Here is a 19,216-nt window from a genome sequence, read left to right on the forward strand (position 1 = left end):
AAGGTCTCACGTAGTCTAGATACAGCCAAATATGCATGTATATTGGACATTCTGTAGACAAGGATCTTGCTAATATACTGGAACCTTGTAATATATTACTTGTTGGGATACAATTAAAAAACTTCAAATATGATTCTCAAATTGCTAAATGGATATGATATGGATATTTCAAATAGACGTCTCGGAATAAAAATATATATTGTGATATACTACGTAAAAATATGAAGAAGGGTAAAATATGAAATTGTTTATTATAGTATAGGTATAATACATGTACATGTCGCTGTATATTATGGGAATTAAAAGAAAATTCAGTCATTCCATATTACAGTATATTTCGTCACCTCAAGAATAATTTGCACAATTATGTGTATAACAGATTACTAATTAGAATGCCTTTACGAAGTGGTATTTTTAAGCAAAAATAAGCGAGAGATAAACTGACCTCAAACTTACTTCAACTAGAGCCATCTCTCGGCAAATGTTAATATTAACTCACTGGAGCTTTGGCTCCCTTGCATGGTGTAGAGATAAGGCTACCATGTAGATCCTAAAGTTTAAGTTATGTCAGACACCGCCGACAGGTGGCGCAGCTTTTATAAGCTTTGTGGCAAACTGCTACGATACTATAGCCCTACTGAAATTTTAATTTTATGTGGTCTCATGTGCTAAAAAATGAAAATTCCTTCGCCATTTTTCTTACCAACAGTTTTAAAGATGCCTGACGTCTAGATAACACTTTTGAAGAAATACCGGTTTACCTGACAAGGCATTGTATCCAAAACTTTTTCGGATGGTTTCAAAGTGTCAGATTGTTTATCTATACGATACTTTTAATGTTATAGTTACATCGTCGCATCTATACACCTTTGTTTTAATTATAAGCACTAAATCACAGAATACAGGCCTGTGTCCCAAATATATAAATCCTGAATATCTAACAAAAGTACCTAAAACTAGTCGCAGACTTTAATTATTATTAGCCAATAAAAATTCATATTCACAAATTAATAAAAAATAAATCGATTTTCACAACAACATATATATTTTTAATTTAATGTATCAATTGTAATTAAACTGTTAACAGAGCATGAAGCTCAATGGATATTGATTGACCACGGCCCAAGTACAATATATTACCATCAAGTATGACTGAAGCCCTACACGGCCCTGTAGTTGTATAGTTTTATGTCCCAAACATGCTGCCAATTATCCCATTTTAATTTGAATGCAGCTTCACTATAGGGTCTGTTCATAGTTCCTGCATTGTTTCGATGTTCATGTTTAGTGAAATAGTTTTACAGTGGATTCTATCTATTATTTTCTTTATTTTTAGTGTTTTATTGATTCGCACAAGAAACCATCAATCGGCCTGAGCTTTAAGTCTTATTTGTATTTACTTAGGTAAGTACCTACGAGTATTTACTGTATTTGAAGTATATTATTAAATTGAGCGTTATCATGTAACTAGATGCTATAAGTTAATTGGTATTGGTCTCCAATAACACTAAGTATTACATATTACTACATGAATTACATATTACATATTACCACCAGGCCACTATGACAGGAATGCAGTAGTAGTAAGATAAGTGTGGTGTGGTAACGGAGACTGAGAATTAAGCTGGAACGACTCGGAAAAGTACTCGTATACTTTTCCGAGTCGTTTCAGCTTAATTCTCAAGAGTAGCGGCGCATCTGTGGCCGACTTCAGGTAGGAATATCTAATCCTATCTGGGGTTGATTACAGATGTCCATGGGTAGCAGCAGCCACTTACAATCAGGTGGACTGCAAGCTTGTCTGCTACTCCTATACTATGTATAAAAAAACGCAAAGTTCTTAATGATATGTGGGACGCGATGAACTAACACCTAAAATCTTCTCATTCTGAGAGGCAGACTCGTGCCCAGTAATGTGACACTAAGGGGTTAACGAAAGGATAGCAAAGCACGTGCAGTAAAAACGTGGTGATCAACTAAATTTTCTCTAGCTGAGACTTATTAAATTTCAGAGAGGATTACCAAAAACAGCGATCGAAAAAATGAGTTATTATTTTTTTCTATTTTAAACTTTCTTATTGTATCGCTCCTCAGCGGTGATAGTTTTGTTATAAGGTGAAATTAAAAATAAATGCTTTAGTAACCCTTAGTAATTTTTACTCCTATGCAATGCGAAATCCTGCCTTCGAACCCTTAAAGAGGTTGCATTTGGAAGCTTGCATGAATATGTTAGTTGATTATCAATTGACGAAATTATAATTTTATTATGTATTTATTCATTTATAGAGTAAAGAAATATGTATACTAATAAAATCCTTAAAATATTACATATACCATTATTTATGTCTAAAATGAAAATTTAATGTTACAAATAGTTTGAATACGAGTTGTCTAATATTAAGAAAATGCAAAAGACGTTAAAATATTATAAGTAGTATACTTATAACTAATTTTAAAGTTTATTTTAAAATGTGAAGTATGAAATTAAGTAGCTACATTCAAAGTTATATTGAAATTATTTACAGGTCATAAATCGTGATTCGAATAACTACCTATATCGCTATATTAATATAAAGTTTAACAAAGAAAGCAAAAAATAAAAGTTTACCTGCGTTCAATATTATCGTCTCGGAATGGTAAGTGACTAGTATCGAACAATAAATAGCAGAATCTTTAGGCGGCCATTATCTTGGCATCATCATCCCGCAGCTACGGTCGGAGCTTTAAAAGCTGCGGGGAGGAGCGGCGCGACGCAGGGAGGGTCGCGGGGCGTCGTGAAAGCCTCCGCCTGCTAGTGCCGTGTCGACCGCGACGCTGCCCGCATGCCGCATCTCATTCGCGACTTAAATGTCAAAGTGACAAAAACTTAACAGAAAAGTGTTTTGAAATCGTGTTACAATAGTTGTGGACAAGTATAGGCAAAGATTGTTGTGTGTTTATGTTATCGTATCACAAACGTAACGAGCAGTTGACTGGTGATAGTGAGTGTCACGTGTGTTTACAAATGAATGTGACGGCGTAGGCGCAACGGCGGGTCGCACTCTCCGTGAGATATTCGTGCTCGCGCAGGTCGCCGCGGCCATGTTGCATACCTGAGGCGAGCGAGCGCGCAAGTCTGCGCGAACGGGACACAGAGAGCGCTTTAGACGTACGATAACTTTTGTGGAAGAGGGACCGACCCTGCAATGTTCTTATCAGCATCATGACTATGATGGGGCGGTGGCACGCGGTGCTGGTCGCGCTGGCGCTGCTCACCGGCGCGGGCGCTGGCGCCGCCGCCGAACAGATGCAGTCTCGCGCCGTCGACACCGGTGTTGATCTTCGAGTGCCAGAGGCCCAACCTGTTGGCACTGTGGTTGGAAGGATTCCTACTAAGCCTGGTTTTACTTATCGCTTCAATGAACCACCCAAAGAGTTTACTCTCGATCCGGTGTCTGGAGAAATTAAAACCAATGTTGTTCTCGATCGCGAGAGTGTTGATCGTTATGCGTTTGTTGTGTTGTCAAGTCAACCGACTTATCCGATCGAAGTGCGTTTAAGAGTAACGGACGTGAATGATAACTATCCGGAATTTCCTGAACCTAGTATAGCGGTTGCTTTTTCTGAAAGCGCAGCAGCTGGTACTAAGTTACTTCTAGATGCAGCAACGGATTTGGATTTAGGAGAAAATGGAATAACAAATGATTACCGAATTGTTGATGGCGATAACGAGGGAAAATTTCGGTTAAATGTTACAGTGAACCCTAGTGGCCAAACATCATATTTGCATTTAGAAACAACTGGCAAGTTAGATAGAGAAACCAATGATTTTTATATATTAAACATATCAGCACGTGATGGTGGTAGTCCACCAAAATACGGGTACTTGCAAGTAAATGTTAGTATTTTAGATGTAAATGATAATCCTCCTATATTCGATCAAAGTGACTTCTCAGTTTCCTTGAACGAGAGTGTTCCACCTGGGACAACTGTTCTCAAAGTGACAGCCACGGACAGTGATTTAGGTGACAACAGCAAAATAACTTATGAGGTTACAGATACAGAAAAACAATTTGCAGTAGACCCTGAATCAGGAGTTATCACAACTACTAAAAAATTAAATTGTCCTAAATACTGCAGTAATACAACCTGTAATATGACATGTGTATTAACTGTAATCGCTAAAGATCATGGAGTACCTCGTCAAGATGCTAGAACGTATGTTACTGTTAACTTAATTGACGCCAATGATCACGATCCAGTTATTACTTTTACCTATGTACCTCCAACAGCGAACTTTGCCACAGTTGATGAGAATGCTAAAAATGGATCTTTGGTAGCAGCTATTACAGTAACTGATTTAGACGCAGGTTTGAATGGCAAGACAAGCGTGAGCATTGTTACAGGAAATGAACTGAACCATTTCCGATTAGAAAACTCTAGCAGTGTTTATATAGTTCATGTTAATGGTATTTTGGATAGAGAGGAAATAAGCAAGTATAATTTGACTGTAGTTGCTACTGATAGAGGAATACCTCCACGTACATCGACTTCATTTTTAGTAATTCACGTAAACGATGTAAATGATCATGAACCTGTATTTGAAAAATCGGAATATTCAGCTGTGTTAAGTGAGCTTGCGCCATCTGGTACATACGTAGCTGGCATAACAGCAACAGATGAAGATACTGGTGTTAATGCTGAGATATTCTATGATTTTTATGATGGAAATCAGCAACAGTGGTTCACTATTGATCATTTGACTGGACTCGTAACTACAAAGTCCATTTTAGATCGTGAAATTCAAGGGACAGTAGAGTTGAATGTGTCTGCGAGGGATGGCGGTCCAAATCCAAAATGGGCGTATACGAGACTTAAAATTACCATCCTTGATGAAAATGATGAAGCGCCCACATTTCCACAAGCTCAGATAAATGCAACACTTCACGAAAATATCAAACCAATAAAAGAAATTCTTATTTTGACAGCGTCTGATTACGACCAAGGAACTAATGGTTCTGTTTCTTACTACTTATCATCTAGTATTGAAAGAAAATATCCAAATACTTTTACTCTAGATCCGATAACTGGACAACTAAGTACTATTACGGCACTAGACAGGGAAAGAATTTCTTTATATGAAATACAAGTAATTGCTAAAGACCAAGGATTTCCTCCACAATCATCAACTGCAACTATTTTCCTAAAAGTTCTCGACGTCAACGATAATGACCCGATGTTTTATCCTCAAAGATATATTCATAATATTACAGAAGATTTAAATCCTGGATCTAGGATTATTCAAGTTAAAGCTATTGATTTAGATGAAGGAGATAATGCGAAAGTAATATATAAACTTGAAAGCGGCGGGGATGGTTATTTTGATGTCGAACCATGGACTGGTAACATTATTTTACAAAAAGATTTCCGGAAATCCCCAAAAGCATTGTATTCACTAAGAATATCTTGCAAAGACAAAGGAAATAGACGTGCAGTGGACGATGCTATTGTTGAAATAATAAAAACATCGCAACGTAAAACTATCGACTTTGAGGGCTACAATGGTTATAATTTTAAAATTCTTGAAGATGAAGGTACATCACGAGCTCAAATTGGTCGATTTGTTGGTAAAATTAGAACAAGAATACCAAGTGAGAGTATAGCTTATTACATTATAGAAGGGGATTATAAGCATGTTTTCAAAATTGACGAAAAAACTGGAATAATAACCACGGATTCAAATATAGATAGGGAGGACAAAATGACATATCATTTGAAAATTATGGCGAAAAGTGGCTTAGCATTTGGATTTACAATTGTTAACATATCAGTTCTAGATGTTAATGACAACTATCCTATTTTTATTGAAGACAAAGATGAAGTACATATTCCTGAAAACATGGCCGTCGGACAAGAAGTATATTTTGCAAGAGCAACCGATCGTGATTCCGGTTCAAATAGAACAGTATCATATACTCTTAGTTATAATTCAGAGAACAGTTTTCGGATATCTGAAACTACAGGAGTTATATATTTGAACAAGGCAATTACAAGTGAACCTGGAACAATGTTGTCTATTGAAGTGACTGCTACAGATAACGGCAGACCTGCATTGGCAACAAAACATACTATAGCTGCAATCATAAATGATGTAAATGACCATACACCCGTATTTGATCATACTTCTTATGAAACATCCTTATTGGAATCTACACTAGTTAACACTAGATTTTTTGCAATATCTGCATCAGATGCTGATCAGGGTTTTAACGGCCGAATTTCATACTTTATCGCAGAAGGAAATACTGATAACAAATTTGGAGTATTCCCAGATGGATATTTGTATGTCAAAAGTCCCCTGGATAGAGAAGAAAGAGATTACTATTCATTAACGATAGTAGCATCTGATCAAGGTAGTCCACCGAGATCATCACAGGTACCTGTGGTTATTCATGTGTTAGATGAAAATGATAATAGTCCACAATTTACTAATACTACTTTCGTATTTAAAATTAAAGAAAATGAGCCGCCTGACACGTTTGTAGGCAAGTTAACAGCAACGGATAAAGATATTGGTCGAAACGCTGAATTAACATTTACTTTGCCAATCGCTCAAAATGATTTTAGGATTGATTCAAGGAATGGATTCATTAAAACGTTGAAGTCCTTTGACAGAGAGAGTTTGGCACAAAATAGTGGACAAAATTATATAACATTAACTGTAACAGTTAGTGATAATGGCAAACTGAAGTTGACAGACTCTGTTAGAGTAACGATTTATATAACGGATGTAAATGATAACGCACCTGTGTTTACTCGTACACCGTACACTGTTGAAGTTTCTGAAGGCGCAGCTGTAGGCGCTTTGATAATGAGAGTCTATTCATCAGATGCAGACGAAGGTCTTAATGGTGACATTTATTACAAGTTGATTGGAGGAGATGATTCTGGAAAGTTTATGTTAGATGAAGCGACTGGGCAGTTGTTTATCAATAAACATTTAGATCGGGAAACTACTGATCGTTATCAATTAACGATATTGGCGCATGATTCTGGACAACCAGTGAGCTTATCAGCTACGACAACAGTACAAGTAGATGTTTTGGATGAAAATGATAATGCTCCAGTATTTACGCAAACCGAACTAAAAGTATCTGTACTTGAAACAGAACCTGTAAATAAAAAAATAATACAATTTTACGCGAATGACGCAGATTTGGGTATTAACAATGAAGTACAATTCTCTATAACATCGGGTAATAGAAAAGAAGCCTTTTTTATTGACAGTTATTCTGGCGAGCTCTTTTTACACAAGCATCTCGATTATGAAGATCTTACTTCTTACGTATTAAACATCACAGCTACAGATAATGGAAGTCCGAGTTTGTCGTCTAGTATTTCGTTTACCGTTAACGTAATCGATGCAAATGACAATGCGCCAGTTTTTACAAACACTGCTATAGTACGTCAAATTAGAGAAGGGATTCCAACGCATACACCTATAGTTACCATTACAGCAGAAGATCCGGATTCTGGTTTAAATGGTAAAGTTTATTATTCAATCACGCATCAAGATCCTAAAGATAATAGACGTCATTTTGCCATTAATAACGTTACTGGGGTAATACATACTTTATTACCGATCGATAGAGAGAGTATAGATACTTTCCGTATAACGGTAGCCGCCTATGACAGAGCTGAGCCACCGTCTGCAAGGCTCTCAGCCGAGAAATTGGTAACCGTTATTGTTGAAGATATAAATGACAATGCTCCTGTCTTTGTGTCAATGAATGCTGCAGTGATCAATTCGGAAAGATTGGGTAGAAGCGCTGGTCGAGGAATATTTATCATGAACGTCTTAGCACGTGACCTTGATTCAGGGACTAATGGTCTTGTCACATACAAACTAATTCATGGTGGAAACGATATGTTTGATTTGCACCGAAGTAATGGCGCTTTGGTATTGCGATACCCACCGGCAACATCAGACGCGCGATGGAATCTGGTTATAAAAGCTACTGATGAAGCTGTGTTAAGCGAGCAGAGGAGTACTGAGACGTATCTGACAGTTATAATGGGAGGAACAGAGTTAGAAGGTCTGACGTGGACAAATGTGGGTTCAGTTTCTGTGGCAGAAAACGAACCTGCAGGGACAGCTGTGTTAAATTTGACAAACAATTATAAGTCGGGCTTAGAATATTACATAGTGAATGTGACTGGTGATAATAAACAAGTGGATAGATTGTTCGATATAGATTCATCATTAGGGATTTTATCGACGGCAGTGCCTCTGGATCGAGAAGCTGGCATCGAGAGATATGAAGTGGAAATTTGTGCAGTTTCGTCCGGAACCCCGCTGCAGTCTACAACGACGAAGGTGAATATAAATACTTTCATATTTTTTTCATTTTTTATATAGGTATACACTCACAATTACTTATAATCATATTCAAAGAAAAATTCTTATTCGAAACACTTAATTCTGGAATTGGTTGGTAGAATTTTTTGGTAATTTGAATAATATTTCGTATTTGCATGTTTTATTTTCAAAGACGATTAACTCGTGGATATGCGTTCAAAAATAAATTTCCATGCAATTAATTGAATAAGTATTCGTAACACTATCTACGCCATCTGACAGATCTGTAAACGCGAGTAGTGTTTGGTTATTCAAGTATCATTATAGCTACATAAATGCCTTAACAAATAATCGCCTCGTGTGTATAAAACCATTGTGACGAATGGTATGATCAACCTACATTGATATGATTAAGGGTATGCATTTATTTATGCATTTTAGAGCAGACAATCCAATTAACTTCGCACAATCGTCGGTGGAAGACAAAACATCGGCACCGTACTGCTGTTACAATAAAAATAAATTTAAAACGAATGCTCGTTAGCGTATGTCGGCTGGCGGACTCTAATCGGAGACTCTAAATTAACGATAAGCTCCGTCTCGCGACGATATCTCAACATTCGTTCTGAAACCTCTCAAAGATTACATGAAACATGGATTTTGTTTGTAAATCGGTTTATATATTTTAATGTCCTTGATATAAAATATATAAAATAATTTAAATATTTATATATATATAAATATTTAAATTATTTATAGATGTATAATGAGTGTATGCTAAATACGAAAGCTGAGTTACAAAAAAAATGTTTGTAGGTATTATATTTTTTAAGGAAAATCGTAAAAAATAAATAATATATTTCTTTGCAACATACAGTGTCGTTAATTTTATTGAGATTAGCTTAAACGCGCGAAATGTTTGGATTCTACGTTTGCAATCGCCCATAAAATTGTTTAAATTCCGAAGCGACACCGTAAACCCCAATTATTGCCAATTACGAGTATATGGCTCCAACAAAATTGTTGTAATATTTGAAAAATAATAAGTGTAATATGAAAACCTTAACCCTGCTTATTTAAATGCGGTCTGAATATCTTACTTAATCGACTGCAGGCTGTTGACCGGAAACTCGAAAGTGTCATGCCTAATGTGCAGTATATTTCGATATATAACAGTGTATTTTCGCGCTTTTTGACTTCATAATAATGTATTATATTGTTATGAACGTTATCTGGTTATTTAAGCTTATTATTCTTACTTTGGCACTTTGGAACTTTCGTATATTCAAATTTGCATGCAATTTAAATTCTGATTTTGTTGTAAGTTTTTATTTGACCGTTGGGAAATATTTGTGATGGTGATTTTATAATACAAAGTGTTTTAACATTTATATACAAGGCAAGTGTCCAACTGTCTGTTTTTTAAGGTTATGCTTATAATGCTTATGTGTTTTATGAAAATACCCTTCTAAAAGTGCTATCACTTTGTTATGTTATGAGTAGCCTCAAAAATGACCTTTAAACAGCTTTTCAGCTTGGTGAGTCATTAGAAATCCTTTTGGTGTTACTAATGTCAACATGCCAGGGTAATCACTCACCATTCATCTCACATCAATTGCAACATTCATTACATTATTGACGGTCATAAGACATGAGAAGAGTAGTTTTTATATTCCTGTGATTTATCTTATGATAATAATTGGGACACGGACTATTATATAGTACAATATGGTTTTATTATATTGTGAATTAATTGGCCAATTGTGGTAAAATTGAAATAAATTTTACCTGTTATATATAAAAACATCGCAAGCTTTACTTAACCAAACGTATGCCGCTTTGTTATTTAAAGGTAGGCTAAAAATTGGCGCTGCACATCGGAATGCTATAGAAATCATTGAGGGATATGATTGTGTGAAAGAAGACCAATTTAAGGTGGACAGGGAAGGGGGGTGAGCTATCAACCGACATCGAAAGCGCATTAGGGCGCCGGGCTGCATTCTCCCGACTGATTTATGCAATGTGCACCCGCGCGGGCATCGACACCCGCCTTAATGAACGTACAAGTTACGTTATACTGTGAAATAGCTTTCATTATTTCACGCCAATACTAATAGACCTGTGTCTGCAAATGCGTTCACCCACTAACCACCGACTATTTCTTTATTCATTGCGAGAACCAATTAAGCGCGTCTCCGTGTGATATTTGAGCGCGGTCGGTCGCTGCCTTAAATCGTGAATGGAAGAAATAATAAACAAGTAGCGCCAACTAGTGAATAAAAAGTAGAAACTATAAACACCAATAATGGAAAAATATCCCACTTTAGTACAATAAATGTTTATGGTGGAAACCTAATAAACACTTGTTAAAGACTGGGGGAACAAAAACATAGCTATAACCTTTTAGTTTATAGTTTTAAGTGCGGATGTAATGTATGTGTTTACTTCACATTCTTTACTTAAACTACATGTTAAATTTAAATCGTTGGTATATGTTTCTTTACGTACAAGCCTGGAAAAAAGTAGCTACCGCATTTTTATATGCAGCTGCTAAGGAAAGAAAATAAAAATCTTTATAATTAAGTGTTTCTACAAATCCACAAGAAAAAAAGTAGGTTAGGCTATACTTTAAAAAAATCTGCCAAATTTTGTGAGCTTTAAAAAAATTTATACTAGAGTAAAAGTATGAACAAAATGTTTAAAAATTATTTATGTCCCAGGACAATAAATTTGGGCATATCTAAGGTTATAAAGTTAAGTGTTACTAAAAAAATCAGTGATAGATTGGAAATTATTTTTGTACTTATCATCATCAATCCACTATTATTTCACCGATGATCACGCTAATTTCTCAGTAGGAGAAATTTTAAGACTTATTAACGGCTGTGTGCGTTTTAGTAGACAGACACTTTCAAGCATATGTTTTGAAACATATTATGGTCATAGATTTCTTCAATATACTTTTTTTTCACAATATTTCACACTATTCGTCCATAATAATCATCCTATTAAGCTTCAATACAACTAATATTATTAAAAGTTGTCCAGCAACCAAAATATGCTACAAATACATTTTCCTTTCTAAAAACCACGATGTTCATGCAATGGTCGTATTTGCGTGCACTTTGCCCGTATGTAACGGATTTCGAACGCATATAAAAGTGGCCGGCAGGTCCCGCCGCACCGGTTGTCATGTTCGGAATTCATACGACAACGATTCCATTTCGCTGCATCTAGATGCTCTAGAGCTACACCTGTTTTTGTTGTCTATTTTGCTGTCCATGCGTAATATTAATTAAACTGCAGCGTCTGGTTGTATTAAGCTATAAACTGCTTTATATTAGAACATCGGTTTATGATAAACTATCTCTGCCTGGAAGCGCACGTGGTATATTACGTTGTAAATCGATGCGAAAGTACAATTGTACAAGAAAATAGGTAAAGTTATTGTATAATAAAGGTACAATCGTTTTTGATTAGTACTAAATAAGTTGCACTTAATTAGTAGTAGCTTCCGGGCGTACATTATGCATTCTAATTAATTTATCGAAATTATATGGGTAAAGTTTTTTAATGGAAAACTTTATATATTTGGTGTGCTAATAAAGACATTTGAAAAAAGATGGTTTACAGGTCGTAAATACATTTCCTATTTCGACCATTTTTTTTCTTGTCCGTATAGTCTATATTGTACATTAATTTTTTGTTGGTATATTGAATAAAAATCGTCTTGCATACCAAAAATAAATTAAAAAATATATTATTTACTTTATGGCCTTGCAAGTTTTGTGTCGATAAGAAGAATAAAACGTGACCGATAAAGGACGTTAGGCGAAATTGGCAATTCACTCTCGGGCGCTTTTAAGTTATTAGCGTTTCGCTTTTTATCAATGAATTTATGGTGGCCAAGACGGACGTACGTTCGAAGAAAACTTTAAATGTTAAATCAACGTTTATTTTAACCGGCTGCGTTGCCTAAATGCGTTTTGAGCCTCGGATTGATAACGAGTTTGGGTGGCGCGTCCTCTAAAAGCATTATCGGTGAAAAAAGTCACTTAGGTATCTTATTTTTTTAAAGTAGGTTAAGAAATGGAGTTACTTTACTAAAGAATGTTTCGTAATTTCGTTTTTCTTTTTTTGGGTCCGTGACGGTTATTGGTCAAATGGTTTAATCTAAGTTTATTGAAAACAATAGTGAGTACTTGTGTAAAAAGTCTAAAGCGTCACATTAATCGACATCATTAATCTATAAAAGTTTTTTATCCTTACGAATTGACTTTAGTTATATTTGCTAGAGTCACATATGTTCTTGAAAGCATTTAAATAAATAAAACGTTCACTAGCTTTATGTTTGCAATGTTTTTTGATATAATACAGTGATAACTTTTAATGTGGTGAACAATTAAAAGATATTACTTATAGAATTATTATCACCACGAATTCGTTTTATCGTGTACGTTTATTAGTATTCCGAATTTTATTGCTGCAGATAAGGTGTGACGGTGACATATCGAATATCAGAATATAAAAAATAATAGAATGCATTATTTCTAATACCCGGTAGACATAATTATACAGAAATAGTGTGTAAAACTTATGTGCAATAAAATGTTACAGTCAAAAGAAACTGAACAAATTGTGTGATACATTGCCACGCATAACTTTTGTCTCCCGCTAAAATGCCTTCAAATCTGTTTTCCTAAACGCACCGAAAGCGGATAAGTCCGTTTAGAATCCTACTGAAAGCTTAGCGTGTACCGATTTAGTGTTACAACATAAACATACATCGGGGCATATAATATCCATATATTACATTATTGTATCCATAATTATAATGCTCCTGCTGTTGGGCCGTGTTATTTAACCAGCAATTACCGCACCTAAGTCAACAACCATATTTGACTGGCGTGCTGTCAAAGTCGTGACTCGAAATGGGAACCTTAGCTCACAACTAAATGGCAGATACTAATCCTACGCAAAATTAGCGTAAACTGAGGAAAATTTCCTTTTGATAGACGTTGCGAGAAGGTAAGAATTGTCTATCAAAGTGATGTATAAGGTCAAAGATGATTAAGATCGGTTATGTTCTGTTGGTATAGCTATAATGTTCAAACGTTTTAGACATGATACCAGCTTACCACACGGTCGACTTAACTAGACATCTGGATGGAATGCGGTACCCTTCCCGATTGCTATAAAAGAGCTCCGCGTTGTCATGGTAGCTTGGTACTGGTAGCGTGTTTGTTAATTAAAACACATAATTATGCAGATTTTAATGATAAATATGCAAAAGAAAATATCTCTTAAACGATAAAAAGTATGATATTAAAAAAATATAAACAGATAGACAAACAGAATTAAATGAAGTCCGTCAAAAGGATTTCTTATTTTGGCATTGTATGAGAAATTAAAAATATATCAGACATTTTATTTTGAAATTAGTGATTTCAAACCTTTATTGCAATCAATTTCATATACGGTAAATGAGTCTATATCTGTAGTATTAGGCATGTGAATTGTCGGTTCACAAAAAGACAAAACACAAGAACCGACCGGAAGATATACGTAAATAAAATCGATATGTGAATTATTATTAATTAAAAATCGTATTGTTCCTCTACTTTGTATATACGTCTTTGGTGACTGGATGAGTTACCTAAAAGACGGAAGTGATATAGTATGCTTATAACTTTTACTTGTCGACCGGAGCAAAAACAGGCGTCTAATTAGATCAACAACAGGGCATGAGATCTCGATAGAAACTCAACCGTTTACGTGTAGAGAGAGTCGATTGAGTGAGATCGAGACCGACCTGTTGATCCATCGCGTTCTAATTTACACGTGCGTCTTTACCGCTCTGCGGAACATTTGTGCAACATGTTTGTCACAGTGAGAGTATATGTGGAACATTTGAAAGAAAGAAAGAAAATATTTATCTCGGTAAACATCATAGTATGCACAATGAAATTATAGATACATACACATACTATGATGTATATAGTATTTACTTCTTATTTTGTATATGTACGACTGTATGTAGTATTGGCAGATCTTCTTAAGTTTTTTATAGAAACCCTATATGTTAAGTTTTTTCGTATAAGTGCATATTATAGTAGGTCTCCATACTGGTAGAAGACTAAATGTTAACGATTTGTTGTTAACCCATCACTGTCATATCATGGATATAAGTCACTAATGTCTCTATATAGGTAAACTGCGAATTTTTGGTCTACGCGCCTTTGAGAAAAAAAAAAAACAATGAATTCAGGCATGTAAATTGCCTTAAGATCGTTACCGTTAAAACAAGTGATCGTTCATTTTATGGAGTAACGAGTGAGAAAACATTTTAAGGAAAGAAGTTTATACAAAAAGCTTTTTATTACTACCGAAATGCCGTTTGTCTGGCAATAATCATTGGAATTTTTATGTGTTGTTCTGATTAATTTGTCTCATTTACAGCTTGTGAATTATAAAATGGGCAAAAACTATCGCGTGTCAATAAGATCACGCCTCCAATTTTATTTAATAAAGCATACCAATACCTTATACATTGATATTCTTAGAATAACAAACATTCTCGATAAAGTTTAATGGCGCTATTTTGAATTTGTTTTATAAATAGAACGATGCCTACTTATTAAGCATAATTACGCGGTAAATGTTGAAGATCTCATTTGAATATGCAATCCCCCTGAACGCCGGTGAATGCCAGCAAACTTCCTTCTGTCTTCAAAATTCCATTATTGCTCAATTGTCCAATACGGAGGGCAATCACAATATTATAATAGATCGTACCTCGACAGTCTACTATGCTCGCTTTCTTATCACTGTGACTGTACCGACCACTCATGCGGGATCTTCCCTGCCTCCGCACATACCTCGGAAAGACCTAAGTGGGGAGCGTATCACAGACTGTCACGGATCTTGTTTAATTGGACACTTATATGTGTGTGCATTCATGTGAAGTCCAACCGGTTTCTTGTGGGTCTGTTGCTTTCTACGTCATACATTGGTGTTTATGTAGGGATGGTTATACAAGAACACTCTGCATGCTGGTCATAAGTTTGAGCTTGTATGAAGTTTATTATGATTTGTGCATCATTGAGGTGGAGGCGTGATGGGAGTTTAGCTAGAGCAAACTGGTGGCTATCGTCTTTATTTTGTTACATTCCCAGATGTAAGATTGCGTCTGCTTGTAACACGACTGTGTCTTCTAACGGGTTTATTCTAATAAAATAAATTCTGAGTATTTAAACAAGTTTTAGACTAAGCGCAAACGGGACCTGTTTAATGTAGCTTCTAAGGTAAATAAAGACTTGTAATGTTGCACAAACTTGTACACTGGTGTGCACAGCGCCACACGTTAATAAATTTGTAATATGATTTTAATTTACGGAGCTTATCTAAAGGAAATTAAAAGAGTCGGCGCACGTCTCAAGTGCACATGCATTAAACTATAAAATCTGCATTACTGCCACCTGTAACTTACGCAAACCTTACGCCTCCGCGACGTTTCGCCGCAAAATTGATTTCCTGATGCTATCTAACCTCCCGAGGGAACGTTGGATAAATAAATACTTTACGATAATCTCCACAGATCTGAGACAGGCCAGAATTACAGCACGCCGCAGATATTATTGCATTTTAATTTCGTACTCGACACACCTCCGTCGCGTTACGATTTCACATGATTTACCGTGTTATTGTATATAGCGGAGCGGTTATCCTTCGTACCACATGAGTCAAATAAATTTTGAAAAGGCCGAAATGAGCGTGGCTGAAGCTGATCTTGATCTCGCGCGCTCAAATTTTACCTACTAAATTACAATTAAGGGTTACGGTTTTGACATATCGCATTATATTTAATGCGCATTCTTTATTTGCAGTACGCCTTACCCATGTTTTGCTCTGTTTTGAGTATTAACTTTGGCTTATCAGCCTTACGGTATTTTGTATTAAAATATTTTCCAGTGAAGCGTTGTTGTATTTAAAAACTATATTGTTATGGTGTCTGTATTTTATTTCAAAGTACATGTTATTTCGCTTTCAGTCACAAATTGTTTGATAAAAGAATCTCGCGTTAACATAACTACAATTTTAAATTTATGTATTTATTTTTCTGCTCACTGCTATTTCACAGGTCATTTAATTCAAAACAACGATATTTTAGCAATAAAAATATGCAATGAAAAAAGACTGCAAAATAATAAAGCTCGAAAGCTGAATTTACCACGAAATTAGTTAGCCATATAATTAAGACATCGTACTTTTTCCTTTACATATAAAAAATGACGTCATAACTCAATGACGTTTTATTAATCGTTTAACGTTCATAAGATAAACGTACGTATGTTTGGTGGTCGGTGGTTCTCGCGTCTCGCGGCAATGTCTCGTTTAGAAACACCGATAAAAGTTGTAAAATGCAAATGGCGCTAGTGAAATGTTAAGAATCTTACGCCCACATTAAACGTTCGTACCGTTACCTTATTCAGGCTACATAGTAATAACAGGTATCAAATAGTTATTCGGTGTTTAACATTTTAACAGTGAGAAATGATCGAATCTTTACCCTAATAAGGAGTGCAAAAAGTATGTTTTCGATTAAGGAAAATGCAATTCATTATGTCAGTCATTTCGTATACTAATATTCTATATCCTTACATAGATTGTTATTTCGTGTAGGAACTACGTAGGATGTATATTGTAAGTGTAATATACAAATTTATGTAGGTGGTTGAAAGGAGTTTCTATGACTTAGAAATATGTATATTTAAACATTAATATCCAATTATACATCATCTTTTTACATATATAACACGGATACATTACTTTTATTACGGCTTATTGTTGCGTTACTAAAATATTATAGGATTTTTTTAAATAATATTTATAAAACTGTGTAAAAGAAACATTTAACCTTAGTCACTGAAACATGAATATAAAACAAACAAAAATATCTACTCATTCTTCTACCTTTGATTTAAGGCTATTGGAGCGGTTTTATCTAAGTGGGTATAATTTTACGGGTATCAATTTAGTCCATAAATTTTCGTCCAACATTGTAATCAAAGGGTTTCTATACATATGTATGAGCAATTACAATGTCCACGTTCATCTCTCCGCTAACACCTAAATTCTATTTTTAAGAAACCAAAAATCGTATTTCATATCAATTATTTAAATAAAACCAAAAAAATTGTCGGCAATGGAGAATAAAATAAGGCAGATTTTAAATCATAAGGTGTAAGGATATGCGTATCACACGATATATCAAATAACCTTATTTAAATAATATTTCTATTTATTTGCAGTAGCTTTTTTATAAGATTAAGAAACAAACGAGCATGCAGTTCACCTGTACCGTTAGTATGAGTTTTTACGTTTTTACAAATCTGCCTGTTTTCGTATTAGTTTACATATTTGCCCATATATCTTCAATCAGCGCCCCGAGAGCACTGTAAAAACTCAACACTTAACTCTGTAAAAAAATCATATGTTTAACTATTACGATCCAGGAGATAGAGCACTGTGGCAGACTGACAGACAGCGGAGTCTTAGTAATAGGGTTCCGTTTTTACCCTTTGTGTACGGAACCCTAATAAAATACGTATGATGAATAATATTTCTCACAATTTGCCTTTTTTAAGAAATGTTCATTTAATTAATTATGTCCATTATGTTTATACAAATTACGCCAGTTTTTACGGAAGGCACGTATCTAAGATCTGAAACCACCGCTTAAATAAATTAATAACAGGAAGATGCGACTTTTAACATGGTATATAAATCTTGCTGTCACATTTTAGCGGCAAGAGCACCGGCACATTGTGGTGGTTTGGAGAACCCTTTTTTATCACTCGTCAAGTCTCATTGTGTAAAACTTACCTGGTACAGGTAGCAACACGTTTTACTATTGAGAGCACAATACGAAATAGCAAATGTGAACAAGGGTTTTTTGTAAGCATCCTGTAACTTTATTGCTCTTTTAAATAAATCTTCTACTTCCAAGAACGGAATGGTGGTTATACCACGGATGTACGATTCCGGGATTGCATTCCTAAATGTTTACTCACACTCGGAAACTATAAACAGTAATCGGAAAATCGGAAATCATAAACAGTACCCTTACCATGAATTTTTACGTTTTGACAAATATGACTGTTTAGGTATTTGTTTACGTATTTGTGCAAACAATTTCCAATCAGCGCCCCTAGCGGATTGTACCAGAACTATAGTGTCAGTAACGTAACGTTAAATGTCTAAATTGACAAAATGGCGCTTTATGTTTTGTCTCTTTTTTTTGTGAACATGTGAGGCAGACAAAAAGACTTGAGCACTTACTTATTGTTACGTTTACTCAGTCTACTGAAGCAAACGGAACAGAATTATGGATTGAGTAATCGTAACGTAAAATTGTGGGATGTTTTGAATACTCGTGGTAAGGGCACAGTTGCCAGTTATATAGTTTTATATTTCAAAATCATGTAATAAAAATCTATATTCTTTGGATTGTGTGTTGTTACGTAATACAAATGTAAGTTTTTTTACTTTAAGGGATTGTATATTTATGTTACGTTGTGAAATAAACCTTTTTATAACTTTATTAAAAAATGCTTGGATATTAACTTGTCATCGTAATTATCTTTCTGCAACAGCCTTTTCATAAATATCAGTCTAGAGTTTAACGTCTCACCCAGGCGGCATGTAGAGTCAGTAATTAAGCTAATACGTGTCCTTCAAACCGGAATGTAGGAACGTTTGTACGTGTAAGAATTAGTAACTTATTTGAAGACGTTACTGCTTAATCGCAAATCATTGTTAACTAAAAATTATAATTTAGTACGATATATTTTATGCAGAATATTTTGAATGATCGGT

General features: G+C 35.0%; 1 protein-coding gene across 1 annotated transcript in view; it reads left to right on the forward strand.

The window, feature by feature from the left end:
• Nucleotides 1–3,187: 3,187 nt before the first annotated feature.
• Nucleotides 3,188–19,216, forward strand: part of ft (cadherin-related tumor suppressor fat) — a 118,481-nt gene continuing 102,452 nt past the window's right edge. Inside the window, exon 1 of the mRNA XM_073082597.1 lies at nucleotides 3,188–8,356. Coding sequence (XP_072938698.1) covers nucleotides 3,203–8,356 — 5,154 coding nt within the window. The 5' untranslated portion in view covers nucleotides 3,188–3,202. The remainder of the gene's footprint in view (nucleotides 8,357–19,216) is intronic.

Source organism: Epargyreus clarus, unplaced genomic scaffold (genome assembly GCF_041222505.1).
Source record: "Epargyreus clarus isolate Ecla_fem2 unplaced genomic scaffold, WU_Ecla_fem_2.2 ptg000018l, whole genome shotgun sequence".
Taxonomy (NCBI): Eukaryota; Metazoa; Arthropoda; class Insecta; order Lepidoptera; family Hesperiidae; genus Epargyreus; species Epargyreus clarus.